We start from the raw sequence: 19,907 nt of genomic DNA, 5'->3' as shown, positions 1-19,907 counted from the left end.
GCCCCAGAGACGAACGGAAAAAGTCTGAGCGCACTTCTGCTAGACTAAAATCAAGGCTTCTATAACTAGTTAAGTCTTAAAAAACACTGGCTTTCATTTTAATCTCCCTGTCGACACAAGTTAAATCAACGCACAACCCGTCGCATTCACATGGGAAAATCCCCACATATTCTATTCTTAACAAAGAAAAATTCCACTTGTTGTCTGTCTGGACCGGGAACACTTTTACGTACGCGTTCCTTCGTGGGAACGCGCACGCCAAGGCTCGTCGTTGGACCACGTGACCAACAGGGTTGATTTGGGTTGGCGGTGTCGGCTTCACAACGTTGAACAACGGCGCGGTGGGTCACGTGACAGCATCTGCTGCTGCTGGCTGAGCGAAGCGTGTTAGCAGGTAAACGAAAGACACAATTTGTTGTGTTGCGAGTATGTAAAAGGCGTTTTGGCTACTTAAGTGTCTTATTGTGTGATTTTGAATAGGTTTAAATCGGCGGTGGGACCAATTCTGTGACATCTTTCGACTTGTTCGGTGCTTAGTTAATTAACTAACTCGCTAGCGAGCCAGTATCCGTGACTGCTGCTTTGTATGCCGTCGGGCCATTCACATGCCGGGCTGTTAGCATGCTGCCGATAACTGTCGTGGCTTAGTGGGCCACATGTATTTCGACAACCTTTCTCTCCCACATTCCGTTCCTAGAAATAAAATATCCAGCACCGACTGTTATGAGTAATATCGAAACAGACAACGGTTTTCCGTTTCGTTTCGGTTGTTAGCTCGCTGCTAACGTTAGCTAAATCTGCTACTGTCAAACGTTAGCTTTTCTCTTGGTCTACACAAAGGGGTTCATTGCCGCATTTGTCACATTCGTTTGGTTTTTTTCTTCTCTCCTCGGTTCGACAGTACAAACAACGGCCACGGTTGCAGAAAGGCTAGCTAATCGCACGATTACGCCGCTAATTAATTTCCAGTAAAATATGGCATTTTAAGGAGGAAGAATCGTGTGGGAATCGCACACGGAACAAAGACAAGCGGTTAGCCATGCTACAGCTATCGTGAGCTAGTTGACCTAACGTGAACGTCAGCCACTGTGGCTCATGTTTCCGTCGAGCGACCTGTAATGTTCGCCTAAATAGGACTAGCATTCAGTCGTCTCTTCCGTTAATAAAACACTGTACAGTAAATAAATTATACATTTAACGCTAACCGTTCCTCACTCCGTAACATTGAGCCTATATCCACTTGTCGAACATTAGTGTGATCACAGCCGGTGGATCTGATTTGGGATCCCACGCTGACAAATTGTCGGTTGGTGGCAGTATTATTGGCGACCAGTAACTTGGATTCATTCTTTTTTTTATTTCCTGATGTAAATCAGATTAGTTTGTGGTTATTCGATGCATTTATTCAAATGTCAGTGCCTGTAGCTGTATTGTCGTCGTGGATTGGGGGCAAAAGTGTTCATAATGCCAATAATATTTGCTGGTGCATACTTACGGTGTTTTTGTGTGAAGAACTGAGAGAGTTGTAAGTTGACACCCGGACAGTCCCCTCTTGGCTGGCTAAATTTAACCGGGTAATGTGGGGAGCGACAGATGGGGGTTATAGTCTTACATGGTATACTTGACAACAGTGAGTTTCGGTCTGCTTACATTAAGTATACAGTACTGGCATTGCACATTTATTCCGTATTGTGTTTTGGTAAGAAATTATAAGATTATGTAACTTTCTCAAAGACTGACTTTGCTTCTGCTCCAATCTCCTCTCTCCTCCAGATTTTTCTATTTTGTACATACATTGTTTTGTATATACTGTATATGATGACTTCAGTGGTCAGCAATCAAGCCCGAGGGACTCGGGACAAAACGCTGCCCACCAACACACAAACAACACAGCCACAGAAACAGATACAGGTGGGTTTTCACCATTGTACCTACAGGGTTCAATATACACCTAAGCAATTGCTTTCCTCAGTCAAAATATAGTCTGTTGTTTCAGTGCAATGAAAGGTTGCCTTACTTGGTATTGAATGTTGTCATGCTGACATTGAAAGTACAAAAATATGGAAAATGTATTTTTACAATAGATTATAGCATCTCTCACTTAGGTAAATATTTAGGTCCAGTTTCTTGGGGTGTCTTGTATTGTTTGAAAACAAAAATGAGGCCAGGTAACATGTGCTCCTGTCATCTTGTTTCTGTTTGTAGGCCACAGCAGAACAGATTCGTTTAGCCCAAATGATCTACGACAAAAATGATGCCGACTTTGAAGACAAGGTCAAACAGGTAATGTATTTGTGCACACATTTAGAAAGAGTTACCCTCTGAATCGACAGCGTATTTTCTAGGGCTGGACCCGAATATTCAAACCCCCCTGGCTCATCCCGTCGTGTGATCACATAAACATATACACATATGTTTATGTGATCACCCCCTCTACCCCCAGACGAAAATAGGAATATTCGGAGCTCGTCTCTTCCCTTCGCCTTCGGCCCACTTTGGCTCATCTTACCCGAATGGCCAGGTGGCTGCCAGCTCTGACATCACGCTTCACTTCGTTGCATAAACACAAAACAAGATGCGGAAGACCTCCGCTGGTTGAGAAGTCTTCAGTTTAACTGAAGACAAAACGAAGGCAGTGTGCAAAATTTGCGTCCGGGAGACCAGACGAATGGATCCGAATATTCGGGCTGTCTCCGCCACATCCCTACCCCGTCGGACGTTATGGGGCGGAATGAATATTCAGATATTTGTCTTTAATAGGCCCCGAGTATCCGGAGACCAGAAACCACTATTCGGGCCAGCCCTAGTAGTTTCCTAGAAGTCCTGAACATTGGGGTGCTTTTTTGTCGCATATTGTTCTAATTTTACTGTGTTTTGCTATTTTTAGTTGATTGAGGTAACCGGAAAGACTCAAGATGAGTGCATGGTAGCTCTCCATGACTGCAACGAAGATGTAAACAGAGCCATCAATTTTCTCCTGGAGAGCACCTCTGACACAGTAAGACCATCTACACATGGACAAGCCATCTTCATAAACACATTTTGTGCTATGTTTACATGTCTCATGGCTATTCCCTTCTCTTATGGCAAAGCCTAAAACAAAATACATCATGCAAAATTTCAGTCACATGTAGGTGTATTTTGCCAACATCACTCTCTTCTTGCCCTCAATCAGAACTCCTGGGAGACTGTGGGAAAGAAGCGCAGCCTTGGAAAAGAAGGTGGACCCTCAGATATAAAGGAGAGTAGGGAGAAGAAAGGGGGAGACAGGGAGGTCAGTCGTGGTCGTGGAGGATCCAACAGGAGGGGCAGAGGCATCAGTCGAGGGCGTGAAGGTAAGAAAAGAGAAAAGGTGTGTCCGTTATAAGGAAATAATTAGGTTCTGTGTCTATGTGTTCATTTGTTTGTAAGTGTTGTTTTGTGTTTGCTACATCTGATATTTCAGGATTGTTTTTAGAATTTGTGCTCAGTTGAGTATTAAGAGTTTTATTTGTCTAATTTTCTTCTTCTGTTATAGGTCGGTTAGAGGAGAATGGATTTGAGGTAGCTCCTGGTGAGAAAGGTGGAGATCGTGGACGCAGGGGTCGTGGCAGAGGTGAACATTATAGAGAATATAACATTAAGTTTTATAGACCGGATCTAATGAAAAGTAGAATTTTATGAATATATTGGGGAAAAAAATTTATAACCGTAGTTGCCAGTTCCACGTTTTCCAAAAACATTCTTGTTTATCATTGCCCACCATCATTAGATAAAGAATTGGCTTAAATGATATTCTTTGTATTTGAGTGATGTAGCTGGTAACATTTATTTACGTCTGTGTTATGTGTTGCCCTTTACATTTGTGGAATGTCCTCAGTCCATGGAGCTGCTTGAATGTGTAGGTGGTTGAGGCTTGTCATTGTCAGAGATTAGAGAAGGTGGAAAGGAGGAGAATCTATCCTGATTTTGTAGGCCTTCTTTTTTTAAAAAACAAATGCAATAAGATCAGATAAGTGGATGGAAGCATAATTGAGAAGAAATGTCAGATGACAAGGTTTTCCTTAACTGGACAAATGCATGCATTCTTGTGTGTGCCTAGCTTTAAAAATAACTGTTAATATCTTAAGTCAACACACCAAAGTTAAAGATTTTTCTTGGATCATTTACCTTCCTTTTGGTCTGTTTAGACAGCATGTCTGTGACTTGCTGGGAATGTGTTGGTGTTTTTTGACATCATAAATTTGTGTGACATTTTTCAGGTGTAGTTACTGAATATGACTGTTCATAATATTACTTGAGCAATACCATATTTTAGCAAAAATTCATCATGTCAGAAAGGAAATGTAGATGCATATCTACAGGTATGGTTTTAAACCAAAAAAATAAAAAATTGTTTAATGCCTGCCTGGAAGATCCAATGACTAAAGATTACTTTCCTAGTGAATATACTGCTGCTCATCTGCTGTGATGAAGTTTAATGTCTTTTTAAAAATGCTTATTGGGAAGTTGAGGCAGAACAAAGCCAATCCGAATCCATCATGTTTTATTCTGTTCCTTGTCCTCAGGGACAGGGGGTCGTGGCAGAGGAAGAGCAGCTGTTGGTAACAGGTTCTCTTCACAGGGAATGGGGTAAGAACATGTTGAGTGTAAATCTTAAGCCTTAATTGGGATCAGGAGATAGTGATGGTGATTACAAGCACATATCTTAAATAAATGTGTGGAAAAATGTGTTCTGAATCTCCTCAATGAAAATGAACAGACAAGACTGTGTCTTCTATTGGCAGTAGCTACAACAGAAGCAATGTTTTCCATTCAGTTTTCACTTCCATTTACTCACCTTACTACATGTTTCTACCTTTCCTGTCATCCCTCTTGTCCACTCTTTCCTACTCTCAGCACCTTCAATCCTGCTGACTATACTGCAAACTCTGGAGCTCGTCAGGAGACTTGGGAAGGAGATGGCAACGAACCTGCTGAGGGAACTGGTAAGGGAGGTAGGAGATGTCACATTTTTTGCCATATATTGCTTGTGTTGTGGAATTACTATCTTTAAATTGATTTCATTAGCTTCATCTATTGTTTAAGCTCATATTTCTAGTTTCGGACAACAAAACATCAACACAAAAGTAAAGTAGAAGCAGAAATTTAAAAAAATATACATAATGGTTTAATTTCTTATGAGTTGTCTTTATATTTAGGGAGTCCTAATACTTAATTTTCTGTCTTTCCCTGGGTGTAATCGATAAATGCTGAGTAGTGAGTACATGTAAACATGGCTGCTCTGCTGTTTTTCTTAGGGACATGGGGAGGCAATCTGGAAGACTGGACTTCAGAAGACTGGAATGAGGATGTAAGGCAGCTCTTTGTAGCGATCTGAAAAGGATTTGTTATGCTTCCACGTGAAGGCTGAGTTTTAGTGGCATTACTTTGTATAGGCTCTGGCTTGACTTGTGGCCAGTGTTACTGGTGTCTTTTTCTGTATGCTGTTGGTATAGAATGATTTCACGTGTCCTAACTATAGCAGTGCTTTTTTTTAAAAAAGACTGATCAATATACAATACAGAACATAAGCTGATATTAGTCTGATGAATGACTGTGTTTGTACTCTGTATTTTTTTTCCCCCATACACAGTTGTCTGAGACCAAAGTATTCACTGCCTCCTCTGCTCCAACAAACCACGTCACACCTGGACACAAGTAAGCCATTCTGCCTGAAATCCTTATCAGCTTGAAACTGAAGTTAAAAAGGGTTTCATTTTGGAGACCTACATGCTATTTAATCCATGCTATTTATTCTCTTTTCCACTCTGCACCCCAACCTTTTTTCTCACACTCTTCACTCCTCCCTTTCTGCCTGCTCTCTTATCTCCTACTTTTTCTCAGTGTGGACCTGGCTAGCTTATTGCCCAAGGCTGGAGTGGGTTCTATGGACCCTGACTTGGGGGCAATAGTCGATGGACCCTCAGCCGAAGATTTGGGCCAAAGCCTGGTGTTTACCAATTCCCACCACAACGGACGCACTGCAACACACAGCTACGCACACGCTACAGCCAACAGTTACGCACATGCCGCCTCTGCTAGTACCACCTACGCACATGCTGCACTGGTATTCAAGCCTTACACACACATTTTCACATGTGCAAGAACCAGCATTTGATATGATGCATTTAGATGTACTGTGTGCCTACATACTGATCTATGCCATTTGTTCAGTGCTTTCTTTGTTTCTCTCATCCTCCCAGTCCTCAGTCTTAGGTTCTGGTTTTGGGTCTCTGAATGCACCTAAACAGACACCTACCCCAGACATCAGGACATCAGAGCAACTCAATGGGCCTAGGCTTCGTCAGAGAGCCAGTCAGATGGTGACCACCACCAGCAACAGTAGTGTTTCCACTGATGCAGGGCCGCCCCCGATGCAAAGTCCTGCACCTGCCCCCTCGCCCTCTGCAGACATTAAGGCTCAGAGAGTGGAGAATGGCCCTGTTACTGCCCAACACTGTAAGTTTAGCTTCAAGTGGATAAGAAATAAGCACACAATTATTGTTAAGGTTACTGTTAAACTAAAATTTAAAATTCTACCCAATTGTTCTTAAAGACAACACTGTGGAGATGAAGCTTCAGCCAGAGCCATCCATGGTGCTCAGCCAGCTGGCTCAGAGGCAACAACAGTCCTCCATCCTTCCCACCACAGAGCCTCTGGGCCTGTCTCAGTCACATGCTCCACAGGCCCCCACACCGCCAGGTAGGACTGCAGAACAGTACCATACGGTGCTATTAGATAAATCAGAATCTGCATATCGGAGCTGCAGGTCAAGTAGTTACTTTGATAATGTTAACAATTAATGTTAATTGGATTGCCAACAATAAATTGTGCTACATGACCTGCTGAGTTGTTTAATATCCACAGTGGCAGGAAAAGAAGAAAATATTTATCATTTTGCCTTGTTTAGGGACTGTAGCCACGTTTGAAAAGATGATACCATCACTCTCTGCCAAAGAAATCAGTTGTTCAAGTACTATCAACAGCATATTTTCCTTCAGGTCATCGCAGCATCACCATCTTCATGATGTTCACTTCTGACAAGTTTAATTATTATATAATAGAGCCTATTGTTATGAGTGTTAATGACCTTGGCATGCCATCTCATTCAGGTCATGAGTCCACTGTACCTCCTGTGAGAGATGGGGCTTCTCCAGGAATGAAGCTCCCAGGTCTAGAGCCTCCAATCATAGAACCGCCTCAGCGGCAACTAAAGACACAGAGACGCAGAGCACCTCCTCCCTCAAAGGTAAGCTCTTGTGATACTTGGACCTTTTTGAGATGAAAGACATGGTACCCGCTATGCAGAAATGACAAAAGAGCAGTGTTTCTTGCAAGATAAGACAGGAACTGAGTCAATTATTTATCTGGTGTTCCCTGTTTTACAAGACAAACCAGCTTGTTAATCAGTTATCTGTTAGAGACGGACACAATAAAGTTGTGCACAAACTGTAAGCTCTGCTTCCGTGACTTTGTTGGCAACAAACACAGAGCTAATAAATTAGTATGCATTATGTTCTCAGTATATGAGGTTCATACATGATTGGTACCAGTGCCTGCTGATATGGTCACACATTCAAGTAGCAGTCCAGAGGACTTTTTTGACTGAGGAGGAATACTAGCCAGTGATCTGTGTTTGTGTTACACTGAAAATAAGTTTAACTGTGGTTGTGGTATTTAAATGTTTCACGTGAACAAGTTGAAATTAAATTGCCCTGATATCTTGGCAAAGTTCTTATGAATTCCCTCTTTGTCTACCTCAGATTCCATCGTCAGCAGTGGAAATGCCAGGCTCAGCAGATATATCTGGTCTGAATGTTCAGTTTGGAGCTCTGGACTTCGGGTCTGAGGCTGGTAGTGAAACAGTAGAGATGGCACAGACGGAGCTGTCCAGGGAACACACCCCGGTTCAGGCCCCAGCTGCCATGTCTGTTCCTACACAACAACCACAGAGCAGCCTGTTCTCCAAGCCAGGGGCTGTGAGGTATGTTGATGTGGGAAGTGTAGGTGTCTGTTGTGAAAATTTGGCCGCTATTTAAAAACAAGATGTTGTATCTCTGGAACTTCTTAGTCCCCTTTTCCTCCAGAGGATCTCAGTTACTGTACTTGCATTTCCACCAAAGATTATTTGTCCCCAGGGAAAGTTCCTGTTGTGAACATGCAGCTATACAGGGTTCTCACCAGGATTTTTTTCAGCGTAACGGCAGGTCCTCCCGCACGCGTGCAATAGACGGGAATGGGTCAATCGACAGGAAAGTACGGCTGAGGTGGGGAGACATAAATTAACCTAGATAGGCACTCAGTCGATTAAAAACAAACGCACATGGCGTTATCTGTCAAAATAACAACGCAGCGGCCCTAATCAGTGTTAACCCTTCCTGTTCGGCCCCCGACCGTGGTCAGGAAGCCCGGGGTTAACCCCCTTCACTTCATCAGCAGCCGTAGAGGCAAAGACACAGGAGCCCAGCTGTATCAAAGAACACTGCAGCCTTTATTGTCTATCAACAGTGGCTGAACCGCACAGTACCACCAACCCAGCAACTACACACCTTCTCTACTCCTCTACCGAAATGCCGTCTCTCTCGCTCGCGCTGCATTCAGGGTCGCTCGGACATCTCGCTCTCCTCCTCTCTCACACTCACACACGCTGCTCTCTCTCCCTCTCTCATGACGGAGCCACACACTCTCATAACAATATTTTAAACTGACAGCGTAACGGGCAGCTACGACAGCGTAACGGGCTGAAATGCACTGGCGAGAAACCTGCTATAGTTTGTCAGTGAGCTAAAAGTGATTCTTGGGGATCCTTTACTCTTTTAAGAAGTGGAACCCACCTCCTTCACTGCACATTGTGTGTGCATTGTCTGCTTGTTGTTCTTATGTACTTGTATCTCATGTTGTTGGTATATGCATAACAGCCTAGCAGAGGATAGAGGAAAAGCGCTATTCACTCAGAACCATATACTAGATAGGGATGGGAATTTCGACTAATTTCCGAACCGACTACTCGCTAATTTTATTGACGACTAGTCGGTTCGGAAAACTTGCAATTTAACCCTTTTAAGCGCCAAAGTCGCAATATTGCGACAAGCAACATTGCTGAACATAAGCCATAGCTTCAAATATACTGCCTCGTGTGCCTCGTACTGTACACCAGGAGATGGCGGGCATCTGGAACTTCAATCTGAGCATCAGTTGTGGGCGTGTTTTCATTCAAAGTTTTGGAGTTTACAGAGTTTGAAAACCGAGGAGACGAGGCTCGCCGTCGGAGCGTATCAGAGCGCAAGACGACACATTTTAGAGTGAGAAAACTCACCGTACCGAGAGGTCTGGTCAACGCTGACAAAGTACTTCGTCAAGTAATGGCTTACTCATATTCTGAAGAGGAATATTCACCCTCTGATGAAGATGTTCAGTCGTCCACTGAGACAGAAAGTGCCGCTGCGTCTGTGCGTAACGGCAGCGGGTTGGTACGCCATGACAGTCCACGAGTAGCACATACTGGAGCCGATGCTTTGCTTCGGGGTGGCAGGAAGGGACGTGGTGAGTGTAGCTGGAGTGGTCAAAACACCGCTAATGATGAGGGGGATAGCTTGGGTTGAAAAAAGAGACAAGCATATGCTACTGGCAGGATCAACCAGGTAGCCCAGACAGGACGAGCGTGCGGCGCACGCCCGAGCGTAGAGCTGCATGGCGGCGCCCGTTCGGGACCGGGGGGTGAACGGATAGGCGGTGTAGGTTTGGAGAAATGAACGTGTTATCCGGAGATCGACCGCCCCTGTTACGTGTGTGTGTGAGGGGAGGGGAGGGGAGGAGGAGCAATTCTGTCCCTGGCTGCTCAGCCTGTTTACACAGAAGCCGATGCAGAGGCGCGAAGAACAAGGTGCATGATGCTTAATGCAGCGTTTAACTGACTAGTAAAATACTAAACGTTTAATAAAGGAGTAGGCGGTTAAACGATTAAACGACTAGTCGCGCACATCCCTAATATTGGAGTATTCAGTCAGTCTTCATCACAACTTTATTCAATTTCAACTGAGTTTATTGCCCTTATCATAACCTCTCTGAAACCACTTTGCTCCTTTTTTGTTTGGCAACAGCTATTTAAAAAAAAAAAAAAAAAAAGTCTTATGGATGTACTTTTATAATCTGAGTATGCTTATTATATATATATATATATATATATATTTATTTATTTCTCCCTCCCACCCCCAACTCCAACTTCCTCTTGGGCTTGTGAACAGTGAGCACATGAGCAGCTTACCAACCTTACCCTCGGCTGTATCAGACCCCAGCTTCCCTTCACCATCTTTGGGCCTACCCAGTGCCACACCTTCACCCTCGCTTGGTCTTCCCAGTGCAGCTGCTCCACCTTCTTCTGTGACCCCTACCACAGCCAGCCGTGTGGAGAGCAGTGGCCCAAGGTCCATGCCACCTCATCTTGGCTTCTCTCAGAGCAAAGATGTCCCATCACCTGCTAGTGGACCTCTGACGGTGAGGATAAGCCTCTTGCTTTCTTCAAGAAAATTTTGGACAACTGCTGACTGTTGTCTTGAAAGTGTCTGCTTAATATGTGACAAAAGCTGAAAGACTGAATTTGAGTATTTCTTTTTCTGTTAGAATGGCTACAGTGGCATGAAGACACAGAGCACACAGGACAGTAAGTATTTTTGAAGATTGTCAGTACTAGAGAACTGCACAGGAATGACAAATGAGTAATGAATATTGATTGCAGAATGCATTTGGTAGGAAGTGAAACGCTAATGAGGATTTGCCCGTTAAAATCCTCCTCCCATCCTCATTGTGCAACATGAACACAGAAACATTTGTGCCGAGTTGATATTGGTTTCATTTTCCTTTTAAACCAGCAACGTCATCATCTAGAACAGTGAAAACGGAGTCTCCAATCATGACGAGTGAAAGTGGCTCTGGACACCACATCCCTTCCCCTGCGGTTACACCTTCCCACTCAACACCCATCCCCTCACTCAGCAGGTAAGCCATGATTCAGACTCACCATGACATTTGCCTGGAGATGATGATGGTTACAAGCACATATCCTAACTCTGTAATGTGGAAATATTTTTGACTGAATCTCTGTGCTCATACTTTGGAGGTGAGGTGTTTTTGACACTTCGTCAGATTTCACCAGGTTGACTTTGCTCTCTTTGTAGCCACGTGAGCAGTAGTCACTCATCTGGGCCATCCCTCACAACAAGTTCCTCCCTGATGGTGAGTCATTCTATTGTTTTCGTTTCAATAATGCATAGATTGTAACTCTGGCGGCCAACTTTTTTTTTTCTTTTTTTTTTTTTTTTTTCCAGGACTGTCTTTTCACTAAACTGTGAAGCTTTTGGTCAGCGACATCGGTCCTTGACAGACAAAGCAGCTGCTCGTTAGACCCTCCAGAAAAATGCAGACTAAAATCCTTGATTATGCGAATAAATATGCGGGGGTTTTATGCCATTTTATGCGGGGAAATTGCGGAAAGTTGCAAAGTATGCGAATAGTTGTAAAATATGCAAAAAGATGCGAAATATGTAAGAATTGGGGGGGAAAAAAAGGTGACTCTTCTCCTACATCCTGTTACTAGGACACACATTCCTTACTGAGGTTAAAACACTTTCCTATTCATTTTTTATTTAAGAAATTGTAATTGGGGTTTAACCACACACACACGCATACACACCCCGGTGCGCTCCTTCACTCACACACACACCCACCCACACAGCGCACTCAAACAGCACACTCCGTGGAGAAGTGCTGCAACACGGTTGATTTTCTTCGGTGCTCCAGAACGATGTTGTACGGAGTGCAAAAAAGTTTCCCCCCACTTTCGTGCAGTAAATCTGGGTACTGTTTTGTCCAGTCTCTGGCTGAAATATTCGTAGGTAAATGTGATCTTTGAGCATTCGCCATCCTCGCTTTTCGTCTCGAAGCGCCGCGCTCCGCATCGGCTCATGCTTCTAGTGTCTGTGTGAATGCGCGAACTGATGACGTCAGGCCGAGCGTCACATAAAAACTCACTCACAACTCCATTTATATTGGTTATAGTTTTCTCATTTTATGCGGAAATTGTGAAATCAAGGGGGACCTGCATATTTCTCTTTATTTTCGTGGAAATGTGAGATTCTTGCAGGAATTATGCGGCCTTTTGGGAAATAATTGACCCCCGCATAATCAGTGGCATTTTTGTGATTAATGCGGGAATTCATGCGATCGCATACATAATCGCGTTTTTCTGGAGGGTCTAGCTCGTTCTCAACGTGCATCTCTCTGTTTTTGTCCTGTTCTTTTAGATAAGTAATGAGGAAAGCAGCAGCAGCAGCCTCCATGTCTTTTCATCATCGTCCAGCCAAGTGGTCAATCCCAGTCCTTCAGCTGCCTCAGTTGTCAGTAGCTCAGCCACCAATGGTCTGCACCCATCTGGAGCACCCGGACTAACTCCCAATGGCACAAACGCCACACTCTCAGCTGCAGGCAGCCGCACAGCACCCTTGCTCACCACCACCTCTGGTACGGGCATGACCACCATTATACAGGAAGACACTTTAGGCAGATTCTTGAAATGTAAACCTTTGTTTTTGTTCAACACTATGATTCACAGAAAATATGATCAGGATATCATTGACTTTCAGCTAAGACTGTATTGAGCTGTCCAAACAAGTAATTCTCACTTCGCAACTTAAAATATTTCTCTTTTTCACAGGTAAAGCTCCCCCCAACTTGGCCCAAGGAGTGCCCCCTCTCCTGGCCAATCAGTACATCATGGGCCCTGGTGGCTTGCTCCCTGCTTATACGGTAACTATGTGCTTTTCATTCAATTTACTTTTTATGCATTAATTACCCTTAGGGCCTTTTCTAAATGTGAAAATTAATCACTACAAATAGTTGGGTGTGGGTGTCCTAACTGACTTATGTTCACTCTTCTAAGATCTCAAGTCTATATGTCTTAAATAAATGAACTCTTCCAGAAGTAGGTGCATTGAACAACCATTGCAGCAAGTTGGCTTCTTATTCTTTCGAGCTTTTCAGTGTTGATGATGACTGTGTTTTAGTAGGTTCTGATCAAACATGACGTCTATGGAACGCACTGAAACACTGACTAAAGCAGAGTAAAAGCTAAAATGGGTAGAGGGTAAACCTAATATGCAGTTTGTAGGCTTTAGTGAGGTTTAATAGAGTTTCCAGTGTGGTACTAAATAATCATCAAGGTCTTTGTCTCAACAGCAGATCTATGGATATGAGGACTTGCAAATGCTGCAGTCTCGCCTTCCTTTGGTGAGTCTTTTGTTTATCACTTTTGTTTTTACTTTGGTAGTTGTATACTTTTAAGGTAGCAGCTGGCTTTCAGATGTCTTTCTCTAAGTGTTAGATTCTTGTTTATAAAGTAATCCTGATCCTCTTTTGTTGCACACATTTCCGCAAATCTCCAAAGAAATGATGTAAAATAGAATCTTATTTGAAAAGAAATGAAACAGAGAGAACTAAGCTTGCCTTTTAAATTAATGGTTATTTTTTCTGTTTTTTAACAGGACTACTATGGTGTAACATTCCCTGGTGCTACAGCTGCTATGCCTGGAAGAGATGGTCTGGCTAACAATCCATATTCTGGTAAGTCAAAGTTTGTGTTGACCTGTAGTTGTTAGGTCTACTGACCTTACATGTTTCAAGTTGGCTATTAACTCATGTTGGCACTGAACAATTGATGCAGTTACTCCATGTTTCAGAGAAGTACTCATCTGTTCATGTCACTACTCGTGTCAATTTGCACTTGAATCTATCGGGTTGGTAGGACATTATTATGGTGATTTTAATCTATCTTCACTTTCATTTGGTGGTGTCTTTCCCAATTTATGTTAGCTGTTCAGCAGATAGCTGGCAAAGAATTAGATTTCTTTCAGCTTCACTCTTTCCTTTTCTACCATTGTTTCCTTTCCAGGCGAGGCAACAAAGTTTGGCAGGAATGACTCTTCTTCTCCAGCTCCCCCAACCAGCCTGTCTACAGCCGGGGTGCAGTCACAGCCTCAGCAGACGCCGCAGGCAGGGACGCAAGGACAAGCGCAGGGTCAGAGCCAGGGTCAGCAGACACAGAACCAGGCTTTCCTCAACCCTCCTCTGCCCCCTGGCTATGGATACACTGGTAGGGAAAAACAAAATCACATTAAATGTAGTATAATTTTCATCTTGCTCATCAATACATTTTAGATTTGCACCTAATGCAGATTCCTGCTTCAGTTACAGTCTCCCCTGTTATTCAAAAATGTATAAACTTGAAGCAAAAACTGCCAGTAAAGCCCAAGGTGTCATTTAGGAAACTGGAACTCTACAAACATTTATGCTATTCACAAGAGTGAACCAAGATTTTCTTACATCAGAATCAGTTTCATTGTCATTGTACCAGGTATAATGAAATTGCATTGACTAATAATGTGCGTATAACATCAGTTAGTTTATTTAGGCTGTGTTAAATATTGTTCTCAGTATTGTTGCTTAAACAGTGACGACTGACAGCCCCTTGGCAGTTCACAGCAGTGTAATGCTCCTCTCTGATTTGGGTCCAACAGTGTTGATTTTGAGTAAATATCCCAGTACTGTAAATGCAGTTAATGTTTAAAATCATACAGAGATATTCTCCTCAGTGTCTGTCCTCTAGTCATGCAGTTACTTCATTTCATACAAATCGCCTTGTGTGTGTCTAAGATGCGTCTTTTAGGGAAAATGTGGGTCGGTGATGAACTGTTGTGTTCCCACGATGAAATAAGAATTAAAGAGGCCGTATTTCATTTTGTTTATTTGATGCATTGTTTTCCTTAATTGTTCAGTTTGGTGTTTTTTTACGTCTTTTATTGCACTTCATATTTTTCTCACCATCTTGCAGGTCTGCCATATTATGCTGGAGTGCCTGGGGTTCCCTCGGCTTTCCAGTATGGCCCCACTGTCTTTGTGCCTCCTGCTTCAGCCAAGCAGCCTGCAATGGGTCTGGCAAACCCCTCCAATCAGTACCACCAACAGCATCAACCAAGTTATGGACAGCATGCGTATGGCACAGGTAAGACCAGGTCAAAACAACATGGATTGGTCTGACTGTTTTCAGACAATTAACACAGGACATTTCCTTCAGATTGTAAATGTATTATTTTTTTAGCAATTTCAATTTAGCCATTGGATTGATTTCACTGACTTGAGTCTGTGCAAATTCAGTTTAACTGACAGCACAGGCTTATGTTTAACTATTAATGACAAACTGTCACTGTACCACAGTCTGTCAGAACTATCCACAAATTGCAGTTTAGATGATTATTTGATCAACTTTAAGAGTTGGTCTAGAGATTGTGGGAGGTGAGGTTGACCATTTACTTAGATTTTTATTTTGGTGCACAAAAGTAGATAATATTGGAATACAGCCATATTTCAAATGCAGGGATTGTCAGGCAGACCTTATATAGGGTTTGGCTGAAACTAGGTGTGAAGACGGTCAGAAAAGAGACCTCAACTGCCAGGCCTTAATACATGTATACAAAATGCTGCATGTGCGTGTGGAGTTGGGTCTGTGTGTTTTTTTTTGTTTTTTTTTTTTTTGCTTGTGCTGCATGCCTAGCTCAAACCCCCTGCTGAAGTTGGACACGGCTCAGTATAGACACAGCTGCCATTTTAGTCAGGTTACCTTACTGCCTCTCTCTCCCCCGTCCCACTTCTCTCTTCTTTTTCCCGTCCTCTTTCCTCTTCGTTTTCTTTTCTTCGCCAAATCTGCTCCCCATCTCCTTTCTCTTCCTGCCCCCTCCCTCTCCTCTGCTCGCTCTGCCTCCTCTCCTCTTCTGTGCTCCTCCTCCTCCTTCAGCCTTTGATGACCTGTCTCAAGCCCACGGTGGGGAATACAATAAGGCAGGGTACGGAGGCTCTGCCCAGTCTCAGGCCAAGTCAGCGGGCAGCGGCCCAGGGAAAGGTACACACACTACACGTGCACACTCCAGCAACACACACAGTCAGTGGGCGTTTTCCAGTGGGGAAAAATGGGTTTACTCACAATTGCAGATGATTCTACAGTCAAGAGTTTTCTGGAGAAAGGTGTGTATATGCATGTGTGTGATTGCACATATTTGGGTACATGCCAAAGGGTGGAGAAAAGTGAGATGCATTTCTCTGCGCCTCCGCACCTAATATGCTTCTTCCTACTGGCTGGCCCCTGTCCTACTAACACTGGAAATGGACATTCAGTGTTGAATATTTGCTCATTGCAGTGAATTGACATAGTTCTTCTTGGCCGTTAACCCTTAATTTTTCCTGTCCTATTGTCCCTTTTCCCTGTTTTACTTTCTTTGCTTCCTTCTTAATTTTTTTTCTTCATCTCTTTCCTTCTCCCTTTCTTCATTCTTCATCCCCTCAGCACCAGGACTATCAGGATCAGGAACCAGTGGAGGAGTACCTGACATGGGAGGTTCAATCTACAGCAAAACACAGGTGTGTGTGACTTGTCTGCTATTGCATGCCTGTGGTGAGACCAAGGCTTAAAACTTCTCTTTGCTAGATTATTGCAGTCTTTTGGCCAATTCATGCTTTCTATATCAGTGTGCATAGGCCAAGGTAGCGTTTGAAAGCCGACATGCACACGATTGTGTTTGTACTATGAATACACATTGGACTGCTTTGCAACAGTCGTGTTACCCCTTATGTGTAACACAGAAAAACACACAGGGATATAGCAGTTCCTTCTGTCAATGTGATTTTTTTCTGATATGTTTTGATGGAAAAATTGATTTCTGGAGACATCAGGTCTTCCTGTAGTGTTTGTCCACCATTGATGGAAATCACGTACAAATCAAAGCATCTCAAAAGTCCGGCAATGATTATTTAAATTACAACAGTTTTAATTATGAATTATAAAGGTATAGATGACCGAGAATGTCCCCCTCAAACAAATTGTTTTAAGCACCACTTGTTAATGGTAGGAGTGTTTACAGTACAGACGGTTCACGTACATGTACATTTTTGGCTGCTTGTCCACAACAGGGGTCTGTGCTGACCCTTGAATATTGCATCATTTGTACTTGAGTGAATTATTTGAAACTAGAAACAGTAGACATAACGGCACCCACATCATCTTACAGTTTAAATTCAGCTTGAGTAAAGACAAATGTTTGACAGAAATTTAAGAGATTTTAACGGAATGCTAGTTGAAATGTGCATCTGGAATTCTGCTGTAGATGCATGTACTAATTCTAATCTCTTGTGTTTTTTGTTGGCTCTCCTCAGTCATTTGACAAGCAGGGCTTCCACACGGGGACACCGCCTCCCTTCAGCCTGCCTTCAGCTCTGGGGGAGCAGGGCCCCTGAACCCTGGGGGTGCACCTGGCTATGCCCCCGCTCCCTTCCTGCACATCCTGCCTCCACACCAACAGCCCCACTCCCAGCTGCTGCACCATCATCTCACGCAGGATGGTCAGGTAAAACTGAAGTTATGCATACTCTCATTCAGCCAATATGAATAGCCAATATGAATATTAGGGTTTTTATCTTGGATTTTGTACATTTTATTAGTGACTCCCTTTTCCTGAATAGTTGTAACCTCAATGAATGATGTTTTTAGCTGACTTTGGTCATAAGTCAGATGATTGTTGTGCACTAATTTACTGATTTGTAATATTTGATAATTATATAGGATGTTTTTGTTTGTTTGTTTCATCAAAGAGGTCCAGAAGCATTTGATCCTAGGTGTTCTGTGGTGCATTGTTTGTTTGCATTTCAACTTCCTGAGAATTCTTTTAAAAAAATTTAATATATTAACTGTAACAAACATTTTCCATTTTTCCTCTACTTTTATGGCTCTTTTCCCCTTGAGTGTAATTAAGTTAGAACGGTAAAGAAAATTTCTATTCCTGCTCAATAATTAAGTGACAGCAACAAACTCCTTGCATTTGTTTGCATCTGAATCAATATTGTAACAGCAGTTTGGGGGATTTAGTTTGACCTCTGCAGTATCAGTCAACAGTAAACGGTGCACCCTGAATATTCTTTAGCCATCAGAAAGTACTACTTTAATAGATATTTTTCAGAATTCACTACACCACAGAGACCAAAAGTGGCTCTGTGTGTAGTGATGTGCTTGTGAGATTGTGTCCCTCAAAGTTTCACGGCTGAAAAGGGCAAATAAGCTTAATTGGGAAATTGACTAAATCCCTTAAGTTGTATCTTGGCCTCAAACAAATCGATCAATTGGTTTCCAACTTTTTGGCAGGGTGGTCCCGGACAGCGCAGTCAGTCCAGCGGCATGCAGCAGAAAACCCAAGGCAGCAAGTCCAGCTACGGCAGCTCCCCATACTGGGCAAACTGAGGAATGCTTCCCATTTCCTTCTCCCCCAAAAGGCTGTGTGTGTGTGTGCGCGTGTGTTAAGCTGAAACAAAAAGGCCAACAGAAAGACACACTACCCTCACAATGAGCAACCTTGGGCCACCTTGCCCTGCTCCCCCCACCTCCACAAGTCCTCATAAGTCTTTTGGGTTCTCTCTTCCCCCCCTTTTCAAAATTGGTTGTACATGTAAGATATTTATGTATGTATTTATATATAAATATATATATACTGTATATGTAATAGAACATGAAATGTGGTTGCTGCATTTTATTTTTGAAGGACTTTGTTTACTTTTTTCAAAACTGCAGGAAAAGATGTTACATTAGACAGAATGAGATACTGATGTTGGCGAGAGAGCAAGTGAAGAGGATAAATGATCAAAAACTTCCTGGAAGAAACCAGAAAAAGGAAAAGGAGAGAGCTATAGCACTGATTGCATATGAGGACACTTCAGATGGGGGTGGGGTTTATAATAACTAACTGCATCTGTCTCTTCATTTTTTTCTTTTTATACATGACTTCCTGAATGGCCAGGCTCATCCCTCTAAACTTCATTTTGTAGCTTCCTGTCTTTCCCCTTCTGCCTTTCTTCCCTCTCCTGGAGGGCTGCCTACTCTCCCTGTGTCAACACCAGACCTGCCCATCTAAATTTTATATTTTAATTTAATTTTAACCCTCATTTCTCTTGAAATAAAGTTCTGAGCAGTTGGAGCTCTGACTTGTCTCGAGTCTCTTTCAGTTTTGTGTCCATGTGTGCCACTTTACTCACGATGTTTCTTTGATGCTGCCTTGAACGTTCAGACGTTCAGAGCTTTCTGGAGAAGTGTCACAGGCGGCAGATGTTACAGTTTGTCCAGTTAAAGCAAAAAGAATGCAAGTTACTGGATGCTTTTCATTTATAGCTGCCTTAGCCAGAGTTATTTTGGTAATTGCCCATCTGATATGACAATACATATGTCATTTTATGGTGGCATCATTTCAATTAAAGGCTTTTTTTTTTTTAACCTTTAACAAAAAAAGTCCTCAAACCAAATTTTCAGCTCTTTCTGTAGCAATTTACAAACCAACAAAATAGTCTAACTTTCATGATAAAGTAATTGTGTTACATTTGCTGTTGGCAGAGTACTGAAAACATCTTAAAGGATGAATATTGAGAGGTCTAGTTGCCTTGACAGCGTCAGTCTTATTGCATGTTGCCTACATGTAGATCTAGACTGTTATATTGCCAAATTGGTGTCTACTTGTGGTGCAGAGCAAAATGTTTTAAGAGATCAACAAAAACATCACAGCCAAAGTGCTGTAAAAGAAACGGAAATGTAAACTGCAGAAATTCACCCGAGTGCATCAAACATTACTTGATAGGTAGTGAAAACTAATTGAAATGTGCAAATGATAACAATCCTGTTTTAAAAACTGCATTTTAAAAAAAATCTGTATTCTATGCAGAAGTGCTAGTCAACCCGTTAGCCTCAACTCAAGTCTCTTTGCTTTTCCTTGACATTCCAGGGAAAAAACTATTTTCTCTGAAATGGTGA

The 19,907-nt window shown here is 42.7% G+C and overlaps 1 protein-coding gene and 1 non-coding gene across 2 annotated transcripts; both read left to right on the top strand.

The window, feature by feature from the left end:
* The first annotated feature begins 283 nt into the window (after positions 1-283).
* Positions 284-19,090, top strand: LOC110952722 (ubiquitin-associated protein 2-like). Its single transcript, XM_022196408.2, is given in 30 exon segments — positions 284-394; positions 1,774-1,911; positions 2,206-2,283; positions 2,888-2,998; positions 3,176-3,335; positions 3,518-3,595; positions 4,548-4,611; positions 4,879-4,976; positions 5,280-5,332; positions 5,615-5,679; positions 5,866-6,088; positions 6,225-6,480; positions 6,578-6,724; positions 7,135-7,271; positions 7,786-8,006; positions 10,267-10,516; positions 10,643-10,682; positions 10,891-11,017; positions 11,197-11,254; positions 12,322-12,538; positions 12,732-12,823; positions 13,256-13,303; positions 13,558-13,636; positions 13,965-14,165; positions 14,904-15,074; positions 15,864-15,968; positions 16,410-16,483; positions 17,276-17,339; positions 17,342-17,466; positions 18,258-19,090. Coding segments are annotated over 29 exon segments (3,534 nt in total). The 5' UTR covers positions 284-394; positions 1,774-1,815; the 3' UTR covers positions 18,354-19,090.
* On the top strand, positions 4,651-4,729 carry LOC127534937 (small nucleolar RNA SNORD121A). The gene has a single exon (XR_007943590.1). It is a non-coding gene; the product is annotated as a small nucleolar RNA SNORD121A (small nucleolar RNA).
* Positions 19,091-19,907: the final 817 nt, after the last annotated feature.

Source organism: Acanthochromis polyacanthus, chromosome 7, assembly GCF_021347895.1.
Source record: "Acanthochromis polyacanthus isolate Apoly-LR-REF ecotype Palm Island chromosome 7, KAUST_Apoly_ChrSc, whole genome shotgun sequence".
In the NCBI taxonomy this organism is placed as follows: domain Eukaryota; kingdom Metazoa; phylum Chordata; class Actinopteri; family Pomacentridae; genus Acanthochromis; species Acanthochromis polyacanthus.
This window is presented reverse-complemented; position numbering and strand designations above follow the sequence as displayed.